We start from the raw sequence: 20,420 nt of genomic DNA, 5'->3' as shown, positions 1-20,420 counted from the left end.
CTAAATTAACCACAACCTTGAAGACATATGGGTTTCAACAATCATGTTCAGATTACTCCCTCTTCACCTTTCGTCAGGACAGGGTGCATGTGCTTGCTCTTGTACATGTGGACGATATTATCGTGTCAGGTAATGATCGTATGGCAATTCAAGTCTTCAATAAATATTTGAGTGACTGCTTCCATATGAAAGACTTGGGATCATTGAAATATTTTTTGGGCATTGAAGTTGCCCGAAACTCAATAGGAATTTTTCTGTCTCAACGAAAGTATGCTTTGGATATTATCTCTGAAGTTGGATTACTTGGTGCAAAACCTGCTCCTTTTCCTCTGGAGCAGAATCACAATCTCGCCTTGACAGATGGGCCCCTCTTATCTAATCCTGAGCGATACAAACGCTTGGTGGGGAGGCTTATTTATCTCTCAGCAACGTGTCCAGAGTTGTCTTATTGTGTGCATGTTCTGTCTCAATTCATGCATCAACCGCAAGATTGGGAGGCTGCATTGTGAGTGGTGCGCTACTTGAAAGGAAATCCTAATCAAGGAATTCTCTTGCGTTCAGATTGTGACTTGCAGTTATATGCATGGTGTGATTCAGACTGGGTGAGTTGTCCTTTGTCCCGACGTTCTCTGTCTTGGTGGTTTATTATGCTTGGGAAATCGCCGATTTCCTGAAAAACTAAGAAACAACACACTATGGCTCGTTCTTCAGCAGAAGCAAAGTATCGGTCTATGGCCATGGCCACATGTGAATTAAAATGGCTGAAGGGATTGTTATTGGCTCTTGGAGTTACGCATTCAAACCCAATGCGATTATATTGTGATAGTCAGGCAGCCTTGCATATTGCAGCAAACCCAGTGTTTCATGAGCGTACGAAACATATTGAAGTTGATTGTCATTTTGTACGGGATGAGATTCAAAATGGTTGCATATGTCCTACTTATGTATCGACTACCATTCAACTGGCTGACATTTTTACAAAGGCACTAGATCGTAGAGAATTTGAGTACTTTCTCCGCAAGTTGGGCATTCACAATCTGCATGCTCCAACTTGAGGGAGGGGGGTGTTAGGATTACAATTAGGATTGAATTAGGAGTCTCTGTTGTGATTGAATTTGGAGTATCTGTTTATCTGTTTATCTTCTTTGTTGTTTCTTCTTATCCTTGTAAACATAGGAGACTCGACTGTATATATATCAGCATTCGACATTCTCAATGAATAACAACAAGAAAGGAGAAACCAGAAAAGCTCTGGTTTTACAGGCCTTGAGGGAAGTGTTTTGTATCTGTGCAGTAATTGTATATCATGTAGTTCTTTTGCACCCATTTCATTCTCTCTTGGCTCCTTGAATCTAGCTCCTCATAAAGCCACGAAGCAATATTGGTACCGTTAGAGGTTGAAGATGGAGATTTTGTGTCACATGAAGAAGCACCGGAGGACCAAACACAAGCATCAGCTTTAAAGTTCCTGTATGAGGCCGTGAATGGCGCTCGTGTCCAGTCAGTTTTGACAAGGCCACCCCTTGTGGCCCAGTCGTCTGCATTCCACAGGCTGGAGTAAAAATCCTCATGGGTTGGCTCTTGGGGAATGGAACTCCAATTGACTCTGAATTGTTGAATTCTCTGATCGGAGTTCCATCAACAGAGAACACAATACGTTGGGGATTCCACAAAATGGACTAAGTGTGAAAATCAGCAGTTGGGTCGAACCAAAGGTAGAACTGTTGCTCTCTGTTACCTTTGCCTTGGCTGAAGACGTTAGTATGGAGGATGTAGGGGTCACCACTGAGATTGCCAAGGAATTCGAAGTCAAACTCATCATGGGTTGGTCCCTGAGATGACAAGTAGTAGGCAGTAACGGTGCCAGCAGAGTTGCCAGGGACAAGCTTGAGCTGCATATCAATCTTCCCGAATAGATACTCGTTCTTGGACTGAAAGCCTGAACCAGAGGCCTTGTCTAGAGAGAGAGTGAGAAAGAGTGAGAAGTTCCCTATTGTTGAGTATCTTTGCTCGACCATCGCCCCATGTGATATCGAAATCTTGGTAGAAATTACTAGCTGAAGCATCAGCCATATTTAAGGAGCTCAAAATTGAACCAAGTGATGATCCTGTTATAATTAGAAGCAGCCATACTGTCAAGCAGGTTGAAACTTGTTAAGGGCTGAGGAGATTTGATGGATGAACCCTGGAGCACAGGAGATCAAACAACCGGTGTTTAGCTGTGACTATTGGTTGATGGTGATGGCCTTTTATAACTAGTTTGAACTGGGCAGTGGTTAAAACTTGAAGAACAAGGCTGGTGGAGGACTGTTCGATCGGCCTCTCCTCTCAGTGTTCTGACCATCTCACGTAAGATTTATGAGTTGGCCAATGGCCAAGGCCTACTTGTCTTCAATCACTCAAGCGCGTGTCTAGAACAGCTATTATTTCATTCCAACAATATAAAGAAGTGAGTGAAGACTGAAGAGTGTCACGCGTTTCTTTGGCAGCGGTAGGTGACTGAACCCAAGACCCAAGAGGCAAAGAGCGGTTTTCTTTGGAATTTGGCTTGGCCGCTTCTCTCCAAGTGCCAGACCATATACAGCTGCTCTCCACTTTAGAGGTGCCCCACACGAAATGATCTCTCTAGCTTGTTTTGGGAATAGAGACATTCCTCGTTAGTGGTTCTGTGCTTCTCCATTTTAGTTTTTTACCAAAAGCAGAGCAATACTGTTCACCAAACAAAATCTTTTTATTCTGTGAGCTGTAGGTGCAGCTTCAAGCACACTAATGTCGTTTATTATCACGGTTAAAATAAAGGGTAAATTAGATATAGCTACCTTGTACTTTGGGGTAGGTGATAGATGGATATTTTGAACTTTCAATTGCAATATTTGAGTTCAACATTTAACAGACACTTGGGTTCACCTGTTAGTATTCGGTCAGTTAAACATTATATAATGTTAAAACTATTCTGTCCATTTCTTCCTATGATGAGTAATAATCTAATACTGTTTACGATATTAATTGGACTGTACAAGTTTAACTGGCATAAGAGTACTTTTGGCATTATATAATGTTTTAACTGGCTGAATATTTATGGATGGACCCTGCAAGTGTTTATTTTTTAGACTTCAGGGTATTCAAGTTTTGCAATTGAAAGTTCACGGTAACTATCTGTTACTATACCGAAAGTATAGGTACGTATCTGCAATTTATCTTAAAATAAAATAAATCTATTTATATTATTTATAAAAGTGTAGATATAATGTCAAACTTTTTTAGATTAAAATTACCTTTTATTTATTTTTGGGGTGAAAAAATATATAAAAATTGTTTTATTATAATTTTAATAGTTACTAAAATGATCATATTTATGTATTTAATCTATCTCTAATTATAAAAGTTAAAAATATAACTTCAATTATTACTTTTTAATTCATTTAATCCCTTCTCATTAAGTCTTTCTTATAGTTAAAGATGTCTTATTTATCGTGTCATCGAGAATGATATCTTACTCAAACTCAGTGGAAGTACTACGGATGATGAGGATGCCAAATGAAGAACAACCGTTGTTCGAGCTGTATATGATCGAAGCAATTAAAGAACTTGAAGCCATTGCATAGCAGAATCAAAATCAAGGATTTCTCCCAAGAACTCGAGCTGCCTTGGGTTTTCTCCCGTTTTTGTTTATCCAGTTTCTCACTCATCGGCAACTTGTCTGCCACATGATGAAGGAATTGACGATTTGTCTTTTGTTTTCGTTTTGTGTTTTATTATACTTTCATAATAATCTGTTTTTCGGTAAGCTATAATAATTGTTGTCTGTTTTTATTCCACTGAAGATTTTAGCAGTAAGCCAAGTAATAAAAACAACTGTTGAACAAAATTATGCCGTCTTATATATAGACTCATAACTTAATCAAAATTACAAGCAATTGCACCGTGAATAAGATACACAAGTGAAGATTATTATATATGAGAAACGAATAAATGAATGAACGAACGGTCTGTCAAAATTCCTGAAATAATAAAAATTAAGAAATAAACGATTGATGGGTATAGGAATTATCAATCTTTAAGAGGTATGGTGGTATTAGAGCTAGCATTCCAGAGGGAGGCCTTGAGGGAAGCGCTTTGTATCTGTGCAGTAATTGTATATCATGTAGTTCTTCTGAACCCATCCCATTCTCTCTTGGCTTGTTGAGTCCAGCTCCTGTGAGAGCCACCAGGCGTTGGCGTTAGAGGTCGAGGAGGGAGATCTAGAGTCGCAAGAAGAAGCACCAGAGGACCAAATACAAGCATCGGCCTTGAAGTTTCTGTAGGAGGCCGTGAAAGGTGCTTGTGTCCAGTCGGTTTTGACAAGGCCACCCCTTGTGGCCCAGTCATCAGCGTTCCAGAGGCTGGAGTATATCCTCATGGGTTGGCTCTTGGGGAATGGAACTCCAATTGATTCCGAGTTGTTGAATTCCCTGATCGGAATTCCATCAACAGAGAAGACAATACGTTGGGGATTCCACAAAATGGAGTAAGTGTGAAAATCAGCAGTTGGGTCGAACCAAAGGTAGAACTGCTGCTCTCTGTTACCTTTGCCTTGGCTGAAGACGTTAGTATGGAGGATGTAGGGGTCACCACTGAGATTGCCAAGGAATTCGAAGTCAATCTCATCGTGGGTTGGTCCCTGAGATGACAAGTAGTAGGCAGTAACGGTGCCAGCAGAGTTGCCAGGGACGAGCTTGAGCTGCATATCAATCTTCCCGAATAGAAACTCGTTCTTGGACTGAAAGCCAGAGCCAGAGGCCTTGTCTAGGGAGAGAGTAAGGAGTTCCCCGTTGTTGAGTATCTTTGCCCGACCATCGCCCCATGTGATATCAAAATCTTGGTAGAAATTACCAGACAAAGCGGACACGGTTAAAGAGCTTAAAATCACTAGGCAAGCCCAAAAGCTGAACCATGCTCTTTCAGAAAAAGCCATATTGCTATGCCTATGTACTAAGGAATTGTAAAGAATTAGCAGATTTGATGGATTGGAAGAAAGAATTCAGGAGAGTTGTTTAGGTTTAATTTTAGCTGTGAGTGAAGAGAAAACTCATTGATGGGCTTAATTTATAGCTGGTATGCGCTACGACTGAAGCTTAACCATGAAGGTGAAGAAGCCTTGAGGAAGGTTCGGTCTCTACTCCTCTCACATTAGATTATGAGTTGAATGGTGCCTACCAGTACCAGAGGAGAAAATGTACATTTTGTCTTCAACAACTTCAAGCGTGCTTCCAGAACAGTATACGTCAGAGAAAGCGTGTTTCTTCAACCACTTCTCTCCTACTGCCAGGCGCCAGCCTATGCACGCAGCTGCGCGGTCCACATGAAATGATCTTTTGTTTTGGAGTGGAGACATTCCTCGTCTTTCTTCTCACCGTGCCTTTCTTGCATAAATAAAACTAGTCGGAGCCGTGTTATGCATGTTTTTTATTAAACAAAATTGTGAAGACATTTCTAATTAATTAAGTGAAATTGATCTAATTAAGTCTACTTCAAGCATTATTTTTTGGGTCACAATTTAAGTTGTTATTTTTGTATTATTTTTTAGGTTTAAAAAACCTCTTCTTATTACAATTTTAATTCGATGTACCCTTTTTGGATCAAGGTAAAAAGGATAAAGTGAAGTAAAAGGAAAAAAAAATTTTCCAATGTATTTTAATAAATTTACATCTGAACGAAGTTGGTTAAGGGTAAATTTAATATTTAAAAAAAAATAATGCATTACATCAGAATTTTCTATTTGAAATGCTAATGAAAGGAAGGTATTTGAATATTTTTTTTTTCAAAGCAATAGGAGTGGTTTTTGTTAAGGTCAAACACGGGGGAGTTGCATAGGATTGTTAAAAAATCTAAGGAGGTTTTCTTTATTTCTAAGTGTAATTTAAATTGAGTTTAAATTAATTAAACTATATTTAAAATTAATAATTTTTTATTAATCCCTTATTAAATTTAATTAACTATATTAAGTATTTATTTTTCAATGGAATTTAAGTCAGTTTTAATTTAGCAAAATTTAATTATAAAACTAATAATTGTTGAATAATTTTGTATTAATTTTAAATGAATATTAAGTTTTTAATTTATCTTATTATTTTTTATTTTTTTCTATATTAATAAAAATGTTTTATCAATAATAATAATTAATAATCATTCTATTTTTGTTTAAGTAATTTTACTATGATTAATTAATTTTTATTATTTTTAAATTTCAACTAGACCTCATAATCCATAGAGCAGGACCAATGGTAGTAGAGGTGCAACTTGGACAGGTTGGATCAGGTTGAAGATCAACTGAGGCCCAACCCTAAGACGCAAACTTCTGGCTTGAACTTGGTCCAATTCAAACCCAGGCCCGAATTTTTCAACCCAGACCCAACCGCATATTAACCCAACACAATTTAGATTGGGTAACCAATCACGAGTCAGGAACCACCAACACGAAAAAAAACTTTGATTAACCAGTAACCACGTTAGATGACCTGGGCTATCAACTGGGCCTTTGTTGGAAGATAGGTATGTACCTACCCCCAACAATTTGTTGACCACAAATATATACCAATATTGTTAAATGAAGTTTGTACAAAAGCTAAAGCGTCATGTTGGGGAAGCCCAGCCCAATAGCCAAACTTTTTCATTTAAAAGGGTGTGGAATGAGTGACAATGGTTATGGATTCATGTCAAATCACATTCAGATTGGATCGATAGATGGAGTCACGTTGGGTTGCAGTGTACTTAACCCAAACTAAAATCCTAATCCTATCCAAAATCCGAAACAAATCCTATCGAACTTATATTATATATTCGGATTTAGTCCGCTTTATATTCCTTTAAAATAAAAAGAAACTAAAAGAATTGAAAGAGTTGATTGCTTTTTAACATATATAATAAAATTTGAATTTATTATTATAAATTTTATAATAATAAATATTTATGTAAAAGCAGTGGCCCACAAGCAGAGGCCCATGATTCATAAATGGCAGTCTATGAAGATGAGGGTGGTGGCCCACTTGATCTAGAATTTGCATATTAAAATCTGGATCAAATCTATCTATTAAAAAAGAAAATATTTTGATTAGTTTCAGAATAAGTTCTTTAGCCTTGGAAGGAGTACAAATATAAAAATGTTGTACTTGCTATTATTTTGTATGTAGTGCATTGTACTATTCTTTTCAAAGTGAGCCTTAGACTCAGTTTGGAAAGAGTATAAATACAAATGTGTAGAGTATAAAACCTTTTATTTTGTATCATTTTTTATGTATTTATATTGTATATATTTGTATTTGTATTTTTTGTATAGTATAAAACTATAAATACATACAAAATAGTATAAAATACAAGGTTTTGCATTCTATATATTTGTATTTATATTCCTTCTAAACCTTCCAAACTGAGCTTTATTTCTTTGTGAGAGTATTATATATGTATATATATATATATATATATATATATATATATATAATATTGATGTAAATAGCTTTGTAATACAAAATATCAATATAAATATATAATTCTTTTTCCACTTCTCTTAGCTCACACTGAGAGGGTGTTCTTTTTTTGGATTTTGAGAGGGGGGAAATTAGTTAATGGGATTTTGGTTTTCATTGACCAAGAATTCCATATTCATTTTTCAGATTTATGTGGGGACTAGGGAAAGTTTATTTTCCTGGGAAGGTAAGTGATACCTATCTCCTATGTGGGTAAATAACTTTCCCACTTAGGGAGAAAGTTGCTAACACTTGAATGGGACAAAAATGCCCATTTTAATAATGAATTTTTATGGCTGAAATGGCCATTACCTTATTTATCTAAGAAATAAAAGAACATGGATAAATAAATTTACCCAGTGTTTCCTAGGAAAAACTTACCTGAATAAATAACTTACCAAAAAGCAAACAGAGCTTAAAAGAGAAAATCCGTCAACAAAATTTATACTTGTTTATGGTATGAGAGAGAGAGAGAGAGAGAGAACGCCTTGCATCTAGGGTGCTTAAACTCATGCTCTTTTATCAGTGGTTTCGGCATCAACTTCTGCCTTGACTTTTGGCAATTCCTGCACACCTTGCATCCATGGTGACCATGAAGTTGAATGCAAGTCTCTACCCTTTAATCGAGAGTGCATAGCTGCTGGAGCACATCTATTCAGAAGCTAAGACCTATGGTGAATTGGTGAATATAGAATATAATCTATGGAAATACTCATTGAGGAAACCTTGAGCCTCATGGTATATAGGCCTCAATACAACTCCAGGTGTCTTGAGACGTCCTTTGCTGAAACATCAAGTAGAGGGATCAACAACTTATTTGAAGCCTGTATACCATTAACAAAAGGTCATGGGCTATAGCTACGGTCATAAAACTCATAGTAAAAATATGGATGGAGTCTAATCACGGACAATTTGATGTCCGTAGCAAAATGTTGCACTTTAACTATAAACATTTTGTCTGTAGTTAAAAGATATTTATAATCACAATTGGAAAGTATTCGTGGCTATAGATTACAAAAGCAGAAATTGACTTATAACTACAAAGTTCATTAAATGGTCAATAATCTTGGACCAAAGCATAAGTATTATTTAAGTTCAAATCAGCCCCCTACAATGTCCCACAGAACATCTTACCGTGCATTGGGAATATCTCTGAATGATAATATAAGGAATGATGATATCATCATTGGAAGATGTTGCCGATATACAGCGGGAATGTACTGTGAAACGTTATGGGGGCTGATTCGGTCTCATATTATTTGCTGCTTCCATTATTGCTCGACCACCATATCCTCCCTTTGCTAAATTAGTCCCTTCTCTTGGAAGTCATGAAAGTAGATTTAATTTAATTTATTCTCAAGCATTGGTTGGGCAACAACAAAACAAGAATGGGAACAAGAACAAGACTCAAAATTGGAACAAAAAAAATTATAAGAATCAAAATGGAGGTCAGAATTTCAACCCTTGGGGGGTATTGCCTCCATCAAAACGAACAAACTAGGAAAACCAATCAACACCCCAAGAGCCAACAGTAAAAGACTGTTCAGTGTAATTAAATTTGTAGGAATTTTGGACATGAGACTTTTGATCATGGTTTTTAAAATCAACTCGGAGACCGAACCGGTCAGGGGTCCGGTTACCGGATTGAACGGTCCGATCGTTCAACTTGAATGGTCGGCTCGTTCTAACAAAAAAATAAATAAATAATTAGAAAAAATAAAAAAATGAAAACCGGTCAAAACTGCTCAAACGGTTAACCGCCCGGGTTAGTGGCTTGCTGACCAAAATCAATGGTTTTTATGGAAAATCCGATTTTGGGGAAAACCTTTTCCAGTCCGGTCCGGTTTTTTAAACCATGCTTTTGATTGCTTCAATCGATTTAATCGTGCTCATCAAAGAGAGTATCTTCCACAAGGACTTGGTAGCCATGACATTGAGCCGTCCAACAGATTTAGAATGGATACCTGATACAGAAGCAAAATAAGGTTTTTAAAACCGAATCAGACAGGGAGTTGTTCTGGGTCCGGTTCTCAGGTTGAACGGTTTGATCGTTCAAACCAAACAGATGGCCCGTTCTGAAAAAAAAACAAAAAAAAAAATAGTAAAAAAGTAAAAATACGGTAAAAAATTATTGTCTAAGTTAACAGGTTGACAGTTTGACCACCCAAATCAACAGTTTTTGGCTAAAAAATGATTCTGGGCTGAAACAGACCGGTTTCTGGTTTTCCGGTTCAATCCGATTTTGAAAACATTGGAGCAGATAATAAGTCACACGTCCAACAACGCAAGTACCTTTACGTTCTTGAAAACATATAACAAAGAGAGAAGGTTGTTATTGGTGATGGCAATAAGCTTGTTGGTACTGCATTTGCTGGTAAGTTAATAACTGAAAAATGCTTTCCTTGTTCCTAATTTGACAAAAAATTTGCTCTCAGTAGGACAATTAACAATTGATTATGACTGTATTTTTGAATTCTCATAGTGCAATTAATTTTAAACTATTAGATTGGTTCTATCTATTGCTATTCAGTGCAACTAGAAAATTAGACAACTTAATGCCAAAATTGTCTTTCTCCATTATCTTCATAAGTAACTAATTTAGACGAACTAACCTCCTGGATTCATTGATACATCTCTTTCCAATCATTTTTTTTCCTTCAAAAAGCTCTATATGGACTACAACAAGCTCTTCGACCTTGTTTTAATTTATAGATTTAGTTCTTATCTCTTGGAGAGAGGAACTTGACCTCTCTTATATATTTCTAGGGGTGCAACTTGGATGGGCTTAGGCTAGGGTTTTGTCAAATTTTGAATAGGCCTGGCCAGAAAACTAGACCCAATGTACTGTAAAATCTTAAAACCGGTTATCCAATTTGCACTCCTATATATTTGGTCAATCCTGTTTGCCACTACATGCATGAACTTATTGAATATCACTACTAGCTATTTAAACATATATTGAGATATAATTGCGATACTATTGATTATGGGCTTCATCTCTCTATCAAAAAACTCTTTTAATCTTTATGCTTACTCAAATGTAGATTGGGCATGATGTCTTTTCACAAAACGCTCTACTATTAGGTATTGCATCCTTCTTGATGCCAAAATGGATATTTTCAGAGCAAATGAATAGGCATTTAAGGATTTCACTACTTAAATTGCCTACTTTGTTATGGGCCCGGGTGTAGGATTTCGTTATGGGTCGGTCCATCGGGAGAGATTCCTGCTTTCCCTTGCCCTTTCCCTTGCGTACAGACCCTATTGTGGCAACCGAGTGGGTGATTTGTCCAAAAAATCACCCGAACTCTCCTTACACCTTTCTTGGTCGAAAAACTCAATGCCTTTATTTCAACTCATAGCTCCTTAAATAGGAGATTACAAAAGGGGATTCCTTGTTGGATTCAGCTAGGCTAGGGTAATCCATATCAAACTCAAACTCCTACTTCTAGTGGCAACAAAACTCTTACTAAGAAGATAAGATAAGATAAGGATGAGGGATGCAGCTGGCGGCGAGTTGGCGAGTAGAGCTGTTGTGGCAAGATAAGTGTGGACCCACCCTGCTGAGCTATCGTGTGGGCCCCTCTCTAGTGCTGCTGCCGGATGGTGCGTGCATCTCCTAAGTGCTGCTGCCGGTTGGTGCGTGCTGTTGTGCGTGCCGCTGCCTATGATTGCGTGCGTCCATAACATCACACCCCTCCTGGACAATGAGCTTGTCCTCAAGCTCGAGATCTGGGTAGTCGTTGTGAAGATCGGTCCAGGGAATCCAGGTGACCTCAGCTGATGGTAGTTTGTCCCATTCCACTAGTACCTCGAAGGTACCCTGATTGATGCATGATCGGACAAGAGCTCGAGGTTGGAGGATGGGTCTGCCGTCCTTTAGAGGGGGTAGGGAAGGCACTTGATCAGAGGGAGTCCCTGTAAAAGGCTTCAGTAGGGACACATGGAAGGTGTCATGGATTCTGTTGTGCTCCGATAGCTCGAGCTAATAGGCAACTTTCCCGATCTTCCGTAGAACCTTGAAGGGCCCGTAGAATTTGGAGGCTAGCTTAGGGGGGACTCAACGCCTGAGGGAGAGTTGCCGGTAGGGTTGGAGCTTCAACCAAACAAACTGTCCCGGCTCGAAGGTGACTTCACGGTGGTGCTGATCGTAGGCGTGCTTCATGCGTGCATGTGCCTGCTGCAAGCGTAGGGAGACTTCGGCCAAGAGGGCATCGCGATCTTGGAGGCTGCGATCCACTTCTTCCAATCGTGTTGAATCGGGTTCGTAAGATAAAAGATGGGGAGGGTCTCGGCCATACACCACCCGGAAGGGAGTCATGCCAAGGGAAGAGTGGTAGGACGTGTTGTAACAGTATTTGGCCCACGGAAGGCACTCCACCCAACGTCTGGGCTGGTCTCCCACAAGGCAGTGGAGGTACATCTCTATTGTTCGGTTCACCACCTCTGTTTGGCCGTCAGTCTGTGGATGGTAAAAGGAGGAGAAGGCTAGGTCTGTTCCCTGCAGTCGAAAGAGCTCCTTCTAGAAGGTGCTAGTAAAGATCGGGTCCATGTCACTTACAATGGATTCGGGTAGCCCATGCAATCGGAAGATGTGAGCGAAGAAGGTGTGGGCGACTGAAACCGCGCTGTAGGGATGAGATAAGGGAAGGAAGTGAGCATACTTGGAGAAGCGATCCACCACCACAAATATCATCGATTTCCCTCCAACCTTGGGTAAGCCTTCGATGAAGTCCATGGAAATATCTGCCTAGATCTGAGTGGGGAGTGAGAGAGGTTGGAGAAGGCCTGTTGGGTGCAAGTTTTCCCACTTCTATTGCTGGTACGTCAAACAGCTCTGTATGAAGTCCTATACCGAAGCCTTCATACCCTGCCAGTGGAAATTCGCATGGATGCGGTGTAGTGTTTTCTGGATACCCTCATGCGTGGCGTTGTATGCTGGAGATAACGGAGGGAATTAAGGGGCAGTCGGTCGGGAGATAAATTCGTCCCTGTATAGTGCCAAACCGTCGTGCACGGACCAATTTGGGTTGGTCATTCTGGCTTGTATTCTCTTGATCAGATCGTTCCATTCAGGTGATTGTGGCAGTTCGTTCCGAATGTCTTTCAGCAGGGAGGCTCGGGGCTGTGAGATTGCATGGAGGAGCATATCTTCTTCTCGGCGGGACAAGGCATCTGCGGCACGGTTCAAGGCCCCTGCCTTGTAGTCTACCCGGAAGTCGAACCCAAGAAGCTTGTTGACCCAATGCTGCTGCGGCGAGGTGGTGAGCTGTTGTTCCAGCAGATACTTGAGGCTGTAGTGGTCCGTCTTGACTATGAAGGTTCTCCCCCACAAGTATGGCCTCCAGTGCTGCACTGCCTTAGCTAGTCCAATAAGTTCACGTTCGTAGGCGGGCAACTTAAGGTGGCAGTCGGCCAGCTTGCAGCTGAAGAAAGCGATTGGATGCCCTTGCTGCGGTAGTATGGCGCCTATGCTGGTGCCGGATGCATCGCACTCTACTGTGAACTCAAGATCAAAGTTTGGCAATTGTAGAACCGGTGTGGAGGAGAGGGCTTCTCTTAATTTTACAAAGGCTGCATTAGCTGTACCGTCCTAGAGGAAGGCGCTTTTCTTGAGCAGATTTGTTAGTGGGGCCACCAGCAGTCCGTAATTGTGAACGAACTTGCGGTAGTAGCCTGTCAGCCCTAGGAAACCGCGGAGAGCCTTGGCGGATTGCGGTCTGGGCCATTCCTTGATGGCCTAAATCTTGGAGTCATCCACAGTGACCCCTTGACCGCTGATCATATGTCCTAAGTAAAGGACCCTGCGTTCCCTAAAGGAGCATTTTGATCGCTTGAGGAAGAATTGATGTTGTTGCAAGAGTTCAAGAACGATCCGCAGATGCTGCACGTGCTCTACCGACAATTTGCTATAGACTAGGATGTCGTCGAAGAATACCAAGACAAATCTACGGAGGTGGGAGTGAAACACCTTGTTCATCAGGGCCTGGAACGTGGAGGGAGCGTTGCTAAGACCGAAAGGCATGACCAGGAATTCGAAGTGGCCATGGTGTGTTCTGAAGGTCGTTTTCTCTATATCTTTTGGATTCATTCGGACCTGGAAGTATCCTGATCGGAGGTCTAGTTTGGAGAAATAATGCGCGCCAAGGAGCTTGTCCAACAGCTCTTCTACGATGGGGATAGGAAATTTATCCTTGACCGTCCGGTTGTTAAGCTCCCTGTAGTCTACACAGAATCTCCAAGTCCCGTCTTGCTTGGGTACCAAAAGAACTGGAGAGGAGAAGGGGGAGCGGCTGGGGCAGATGATTCCTTGTTGTAGCATGTCTACACACTGCCTCTCTATTTCATCTTTCTGCCGATGTGGGTAGCGGTAGGGCCGGACAACAACGGGATCTGATCCAGTTATCAGAGGGATTCGGTGGTCGCAGGCTCTGGAATGGGGAAGCCCCTTGGGCTCCTTGAATACTACAGAGAAATCCGTAAGGAGCCTTTCCATATCCGTTGCGCGTGAGACATCACCCTGGAGTGTATGCAGCTGCGCCTTTGTTCTTATTCCGGTTCCCTGCCATGTAACCGGTTTCCCATCCAGGTGGAAAGTCATTGTCAGGGCGCTGAAATCTCAAAGGATGGGCCCTAACGTGATCAGCCACTTGACCCCCAGGACGATGTCAAATTCGTCCAAGGAGAGTACGAATAAATCAGCGCAGAAGGACTCTGATCCGACCTGAATTTCGGTGTCCTTGCAGATACTGGGGTTGTGAACTCTTTCCCCATTGGCCACAACTACCTGTAAATGCGGTCTGATTTCTATGGGTAAATTTAACTAGCGGGTAGCTTGTTCACTGACAAAGTAGTGAGTGCTTCCGGAGTCTACTAGAATACGGACTGGCTGTCCTATTATCAACGCCCTTAGTTGCATGGTTTGGGAAGTTTTGATCCCCGTGATGGCGTGGAGGGAGATCTCTGGTTCTGATGTTGCAGGTTCGTCCTCGTCCTCTTCGGGTTCCTCTACTAGAAGACAGAACAACTTCTTGCACTTGTGCCCGGTGGAGTATAGACTATCGCAGTTGAAGCACTGCCCCCTTGCGCGTCGTTCCCAACTAAGCCCGGGTTCTTCCTGTTCTAGATGGTAGAACCAGAGCTGTGCCTCTTCTGTGAGGTGGAAAGCAGCCAGACTAACCTTGTCTCTGTTATCGGTGTGCTGGTTGCGGAAGAACTGCTCACAGCAATACAACCATCCCAATGGGTCTCTAGTGCCGTTGTAGGACGGAAATTCTAGCCAACTGTATTTGGGAATAACAGCGGTAGTCGGGGCAGCGATCTGATGTTCGCCGGACGTTTCTACCCAGTCCGGCCTGCGGCTGTTGTTGGTGGCAGTTCCTTCTGAATTTCTTTCTTTATTGGATAAGAACGTCTCCAGCAAGCGTCGAAGCTCCCGGACATCGTCCTTGACCTCACGAACCTCCATGCTGGTCTCTGCAAGTTTGTGTTCCAGTTCGTGGACCCTGGAAGACAGCGGCTCCTGTTCCCCTATGACGGTAGGCTCTGATACCAGAATGTTATGGGCTCAGGCATAGGATCTCATCACAGGTCGGTCCACCGGAAGAGATTCCTGCTTTCCCTTGCCCTTCCCCTTGCGTACAGACCCTATTGTGGCAACCGAGTGGGTGATTTGTCCAAGAAATCACCCGAACTCTCCTTACACCTTTCTTGGTCGAAAAACTCAATGCCTTTATTTCAACTCATAGTTCCTTAAATAGGAGATTACAAAAGGGGATTCCTTGTTGGATTCAGCTAGGCTAGGGTAATCCATATCAAACTCAAACTCCTATTTCTAAATAAATTACCTACTTCTAATGGTAACACAACTCCTACTTCTAGTGGCAATAGAACTCTTACTAAGAAGATAAGATAAGATAAGGATGAGGGATGCAACTAGCGGCGAGTTGGCGAGCAGAGCTGTTGTGGCAAGATAAGTGTGGACCCACCCTGCCGGATGGTGCGTGCATCTCCTAAGTGCTGCTGCCAGTTGGTGCGTGTTGCTGTGTGTGCTGCTGCCTATGATTGCATGCGTCCATAACATACTTTATATTTAGAATTCAAAATAGCATACCTCTTAATGTAATTATTGCACTTTCAGATGTCAGACTTCAGAGCAAACGAATAGGCCCTTAAGGATTCCACTACTTAAGTTGCCTACTTTGTATTCAGAATTCAAAACAACATACCTCTTAATATATCTCTTAATATAATTATTGCATTTTCAGATGTCAGACTTCCGAACAAACCAACAAGCCTTTAGGGATTCCACTACTTAAGTTGCCTACTTTGTATTATGACAACATCAATTGTTCTACACATATCCATCAAACCAATATTTCATACCTACACCAAGCATATTGAGCTGAACTATCATCTCATTTGAGAAAAAGTTGGCTTGAGGGACTTGATTACCAATTATATATCCTTTGGTGATCAACTAGTGAATCTTTTCACTAAGACATTAGACAAGAACAAATTGATCAGGTTCATTCGACCCAAGGTGGGCATTCACTCTTGTTCCCGCTCTTCAACTTGAGGAGTGTAAAAGCAAATGGCCCATAAGATTCGAAGTAGCCCATCATCTACGAGAAACAGCCTATTAAGATGAGAGTGGTGGCCCACATGCATGATCTAGATTTAGAAGTTTCGAATCTAGATCAAATCTCTCAATCGAGAAAGAAGAAATCAAAATTAATTTTTAATAAGTTTGTTTCTATATTTCATTGAGAGAATATCTTGTGAATATATTCTTTCCTTCTTTGATTCAAATAGCCTTGTAACACAAGATATCAATATAAATATATTACTTTTCCTCTCCTCTCCTTGAGAGTAAGAACCCTTTAATAAAATTTGCACCTATTTAATTTATATGCAAATTTTTTATTTATCCTCACCTGACAAATCTTTATTAAGTTGTCATAAGTGGAGGTTTTGCAAACAAATAAAAATTTGTGAGGATTTTAGTGAAGTTTTCCCTAATTTATATAAATATGAAATACATTCGAGAGGTCCAATTGATCATATGGGATGTGTGGATGGTGATATATTCCTTCGTGATATGATGTCTCATTTGGTTAAAATGACTAGGATGATTAATTGCATCAATAAAAATTTCTCATAATCGATGTACTATCTAAATTTTATCTTATATGTTCAAAGTTCAAACCTAGATCTAATGTAAATAATTAGATAGGGTTTGATGGTCCGTAATAGAGATGAAAGGATACATTACTACTTTGAAGAGTTTAAAGGAACTAATGAGTCTTGTGGGCATTTTATTTTTCTATTTCGTATTTATATTCTAATTCACTATTGCGAACAAAATCACAAGACACTTCTAGTGCCACATCTTGATGAATCATACAACCATTCTCCACATTAAACATCTAGTGGGCATTTACATCTATATCCTTTTCCTTCTTAACTACCACAACCACCTCAATATTTTCATAATACAACTGTGAACTGGCATGAAGCTTCCTTATCATGAGCATTATTAGTGCATTTTTTCACTTTATCTTTCAACTAAAGCTCTACTTTCCCTTCTAACACCAATTTCATTTTAGAACCCCTTTTCACCACAAGCTCCTCAGGATTAATTCCACCCTAAGACTCCACTCCCTACATTGGTTTTGAGTCTTTTGACTTAAAACTAAACTCTTCTCTACCATGATCAGGGAAGTAATTAATGGAAGTATCCTCAAGATTTCCATCCCTACCAATGGTACCTAGGTCTATATTTAGTTTTAATCACCTCTGTACCTTGTCTTTGCATCATAGTTTCTTTATGCACCTTGGCTTCCTTTTTTGTTTTTTCATCTTATTTATTTATTTTTTCTTCTTCCAAAGACATTCAAATTCTTCAGAGCCTAGCTCATTACAATATTTGTAATAAAAGGTCATATTCTCATAAACTATTCTATGCCAAAATCCATCATTCCCAAAGTTGATCCAAAGACAATTAATGAACTTTTGGTTATTTCTACTTTAGTTATTGATCTATGTTTGATCTCTCTTAAGAGAAATATAACTCATATTTTAATTACATAGACTAAGTAATTCTAATTTTAAGGAGAATTAGTGGGAGAAAGAGTGCCTTAGCCTAGTGGAATCACTATCCTAAAATAAAAGTGCTTTCATACAATACTTACGATATATAACACTAGTTGATGATTAAAGGACCTCAAATACAGGTATCATAATAGATCAACAATCAACTAGTTGATTTGACCATGAAATTAAAAAAAAAAAAAACATTGATAAAAATAAATGTTTTAAAAGTCAGACAAAAGCACATTTAGCTCTTAGTCAAACAAGTAAACTTATGATGTCATATACTAAATAATGCTCCACACAAATGAACTTGAAAAGGACTAGTTTCAAATATATTCTTCTCTCCTAAACTATTTAACTAGGTACCAAAGCAATTACCATACGATTTATTCTTCCATGGCTCAAAATCAATCTCAAAGTTTGGTTGCCTTTCTTGCTTCATCAATCACTCCATCGATCACCTCTTCTATCAATACCATGTTTAACTTCCCCAATATTTAGCTATAAAGCTAAATAGTAAAACTACTCGTTGTGATCTCACTCTATATGTATACACTTGGGATTAAGCTTTGAGTATGATCTCTTGGTACCATTATAACTATATGGCAAAATGTAAATTCTTTAAGCATTGACGATATTCTTGGCTTACTTCTTAGTCATGAATCATGGATCAAGTAGATTCTTCAACCTTCTGAAGACAAACTCCAACCCTTTGCAAGTGTGGCCAAATCCATACCATAGAATAATGCTAATACTAATAATTCCAATCAAAGGGTTGCAAGAGGCAAAGGATGTGGACATGGTGGTGCCCCTTTTAATTAAAAATACTCAAGAACATATATAGTATGGGAAATTTCAATTTTTATATCATTTGTCTATGTAATCAACTCGGCCATGGAGCTTTGACTTGTTGATGCCTGTATGATCTTTCTTACCAAAAGGAGAATTCAACTCCGTCTACATCAACTGTTGCATTCTGGTGCCACTCGTTATCTTACATAAGACTTGGTAATCTTTAAAAACAAATGGATTAGAACTAAGCATTGACAATGGTTCAAGTTTGGACATCAAACATGTTGGTTCATTAGTTCTCTCTTGTGCCTCTCACTAGTTTTTATTCAAGTTTGGATATTAGTATGGACTTCATCCTCAGTCTTCCAAAACATCATGCAATGTCAATAGCATTTTTATCATGGTTGATAGATTCTCCAAGATTACATTCCTTGTCGAAAGGCCAACAATGCTTCTCACGCAAAACCATGGACGGAGTTCCCAAAATCTATTGTTTCAGGCCAAGACAGGAAAATTTAACAATACCTTTGGGTGAGGTTGAACACAAAGCTAATGTTCAACAACTCATACCACCCCAAAATCAACCGCCAGGCCAAAGTAGTCAACAGAGAAGTCAGAAAACTCCTAACATACACACCCGGTTGAACAAACTATCATGATTGAACACGCTAGTGTTCAGTATAGCTGGGTCCCAGATGGGACCCACAGTGAGCACTAACTTGTTCAACTGTGATAGGTAGTTCAACCGGGTGTGTATGATTTTGTCTCCAGCTCATCTGGACTGCGAACTGGCACACATCTCACCATTAAAAGCCCCAATCTTGAGATACTACTTTGCCTCTTGCAAGGCTATAAAATAACAAGAGTGTCCGCCATAGCACACACCTCGCCCCTTTCCAAGTAGTTTATAGTTTCAACCCTTTGGGTCATTAACTGAATTGCCTGTTCCTATGAAGTTAGTTGGTCAGTTGCTAAGGTGGATAACATACATGCTTGCCAAGCACAAGGGGTTTCTCGGAGCAACAATGCCACCTCAATACCAAATAGGCCTTTAACTGAAAAAACACTCCGTTTATTATAAATAAGAGTTCGGCAAAGCCCATTTAACCAGCTTTTACTGCCTTGTATTGCATTGAGAATATCTTCATACTTGTGTGTTTTATTTCATGGAGAGATATTCTCAATGCAAGGCTGCAAAAAATTGTTAGAACGGTGTGGACACAAATCTGCCCTGATAGAAGCCGATCTCTATAAACAATATATAGTATATTATATATTTAAATTAAATAGACTAAATAATATATAATGCATATATATATATATATATATTTAGATATGATATACATAGATAATATATAATATATTATAAATAAATAATATATATCGGTTGATTCGATTTAACCACCAATTCTTTTAAGTTATCCAAAAATTGAACCGATCCCTTTTTGGCTTTTTCAAAATCACCAAAATCGATCAATTTGATTAATGGGATTTTTCAGTTAGGTTTTTTTGGTTTTATATAAATACCCCTACGTGGCGCTTAGTGGTGTTGGCATTGCTGAATTGTGAAGCAATCTTTTTTATTGTCGAGGCAAATTTATTAATTTAAATGTCACGTCAAACACATAAGCCTCAAAACAGCCTACATGTATTAGTTCACATCACATGGCACTCCACACAGGACATTGCAGCCGTGCATTGGCATCCCTTGGCTCTTTATTCGTCCGTGCAGGCTGAGACGTATGTGTGCTTCCAAGGTATCAAGTTTGCTTTGGAATTGGTTAAGACTTAGACGTCTACTATGCAGATGGAAAGCGATGCAATACACCGTGCGTGGTCCGTGGAGGTGGAGCATAATATCCTAGTTGTTGATTGCAGAAATTTGCTGCAGTGCTTTAATTTCCTCATACTTGGTATCTGTTGTTGACTGAGTGCTAACGAAGTTGCCCTTGTATGTTGTTGCTAAGCTTTTTCTCTGATCCATCGCTCCCTCATTTCTATCACATATTATTCAGCAGGAAGAGAGTACAC

At 39.6% G+C, this 20,420-nt stretch overlaps 2 protein-coding genes and 1 pseudogene across 2 annotated transcripts; all 3 read right to left on the bottom strand.

Annotated features, from left to right (window-relative positions):
* Nucleotides 1-1,109: 1,109 nt before the first annotated feature.
* On the bottom strand, nucleotides 1,110-3,240 carry LOC104599113 (xyloglucan endotransglucosylase/hydrolase protein 22 pseudogene; annotated as a pseudogene).
* A 618-nt stretch (nucleotides 3,241-3,858) lies between these two features.
* Nucleotides 3,859-5,188, bottom strand: LOC104599112 (xyloglucan endotransglucosylase protein 7-like). The gene has a single exon (XM_010261495.3). The coding sequence runs from the start codon at nucleotides 4,952-4,954 to the stop codon at nucleotides 4,082-4,084; it is 873 nt and encodes a 290-aa protein (XP_010259797.1). The 5' UTR covers nucleotides 4,955-5,188; the 3' UTR covers nucleotides 3,859-4,081.
* Nucleotides 5,189-14,325: 9,137 nt separating this feature from the next.
* On the bottom strand, nucleotides 14,326-14,970 carry LOC148802121 (uncharacterized). The gene has a single exon (XM_088897828.1). It carries the CDS (start codon nucleotides 14,968-14,970, stop codon nucleotides 14,326-14,328), a length of 645 nt encoding a protein of 214 aa, XP_088753954.1.
* Nucleotides 14,971-20,420: the final 5,450 nt, after the last annotated feature.

Source organism: Nelumbo nucifera, chromosome 2, assembly GCF_055504915.1.
Source record: "Nelumbo nucifera cultivar China Antique chromosome 2, China Antique-T2T, whole genome shotgun sequence".
In the NCBI taxonomy this organism is placed as follows: Eukaryota; Viridiplantae; Streptophyta; class Magnoliopsida; order Proteales; family Nelumbonaceae; genus Nelumbo; species Nelumbo nucifera.
This window is presented reverse-complemented; position numbering and strand designations above follow the sequence as displayed.

What these genes read in the sequence shown, in the direction of transcription:
- LOC148802121 (XM_088897828.1), bottom strand. Translation starts at nt 14,970, where the DNA reads ATGGAGGTTCGTGAGGTCAAGGACGATGTCCGGGAGCTTCGACGCTTG.
- LOC104599112 (XM_010261495.3), bottom strand. Translation starts at nt 4,954, where the DNA reads ATGGCTTTTTCTGAAAGAGCATGGTTCAGCTTTTGGGCTTGCCTAGTG.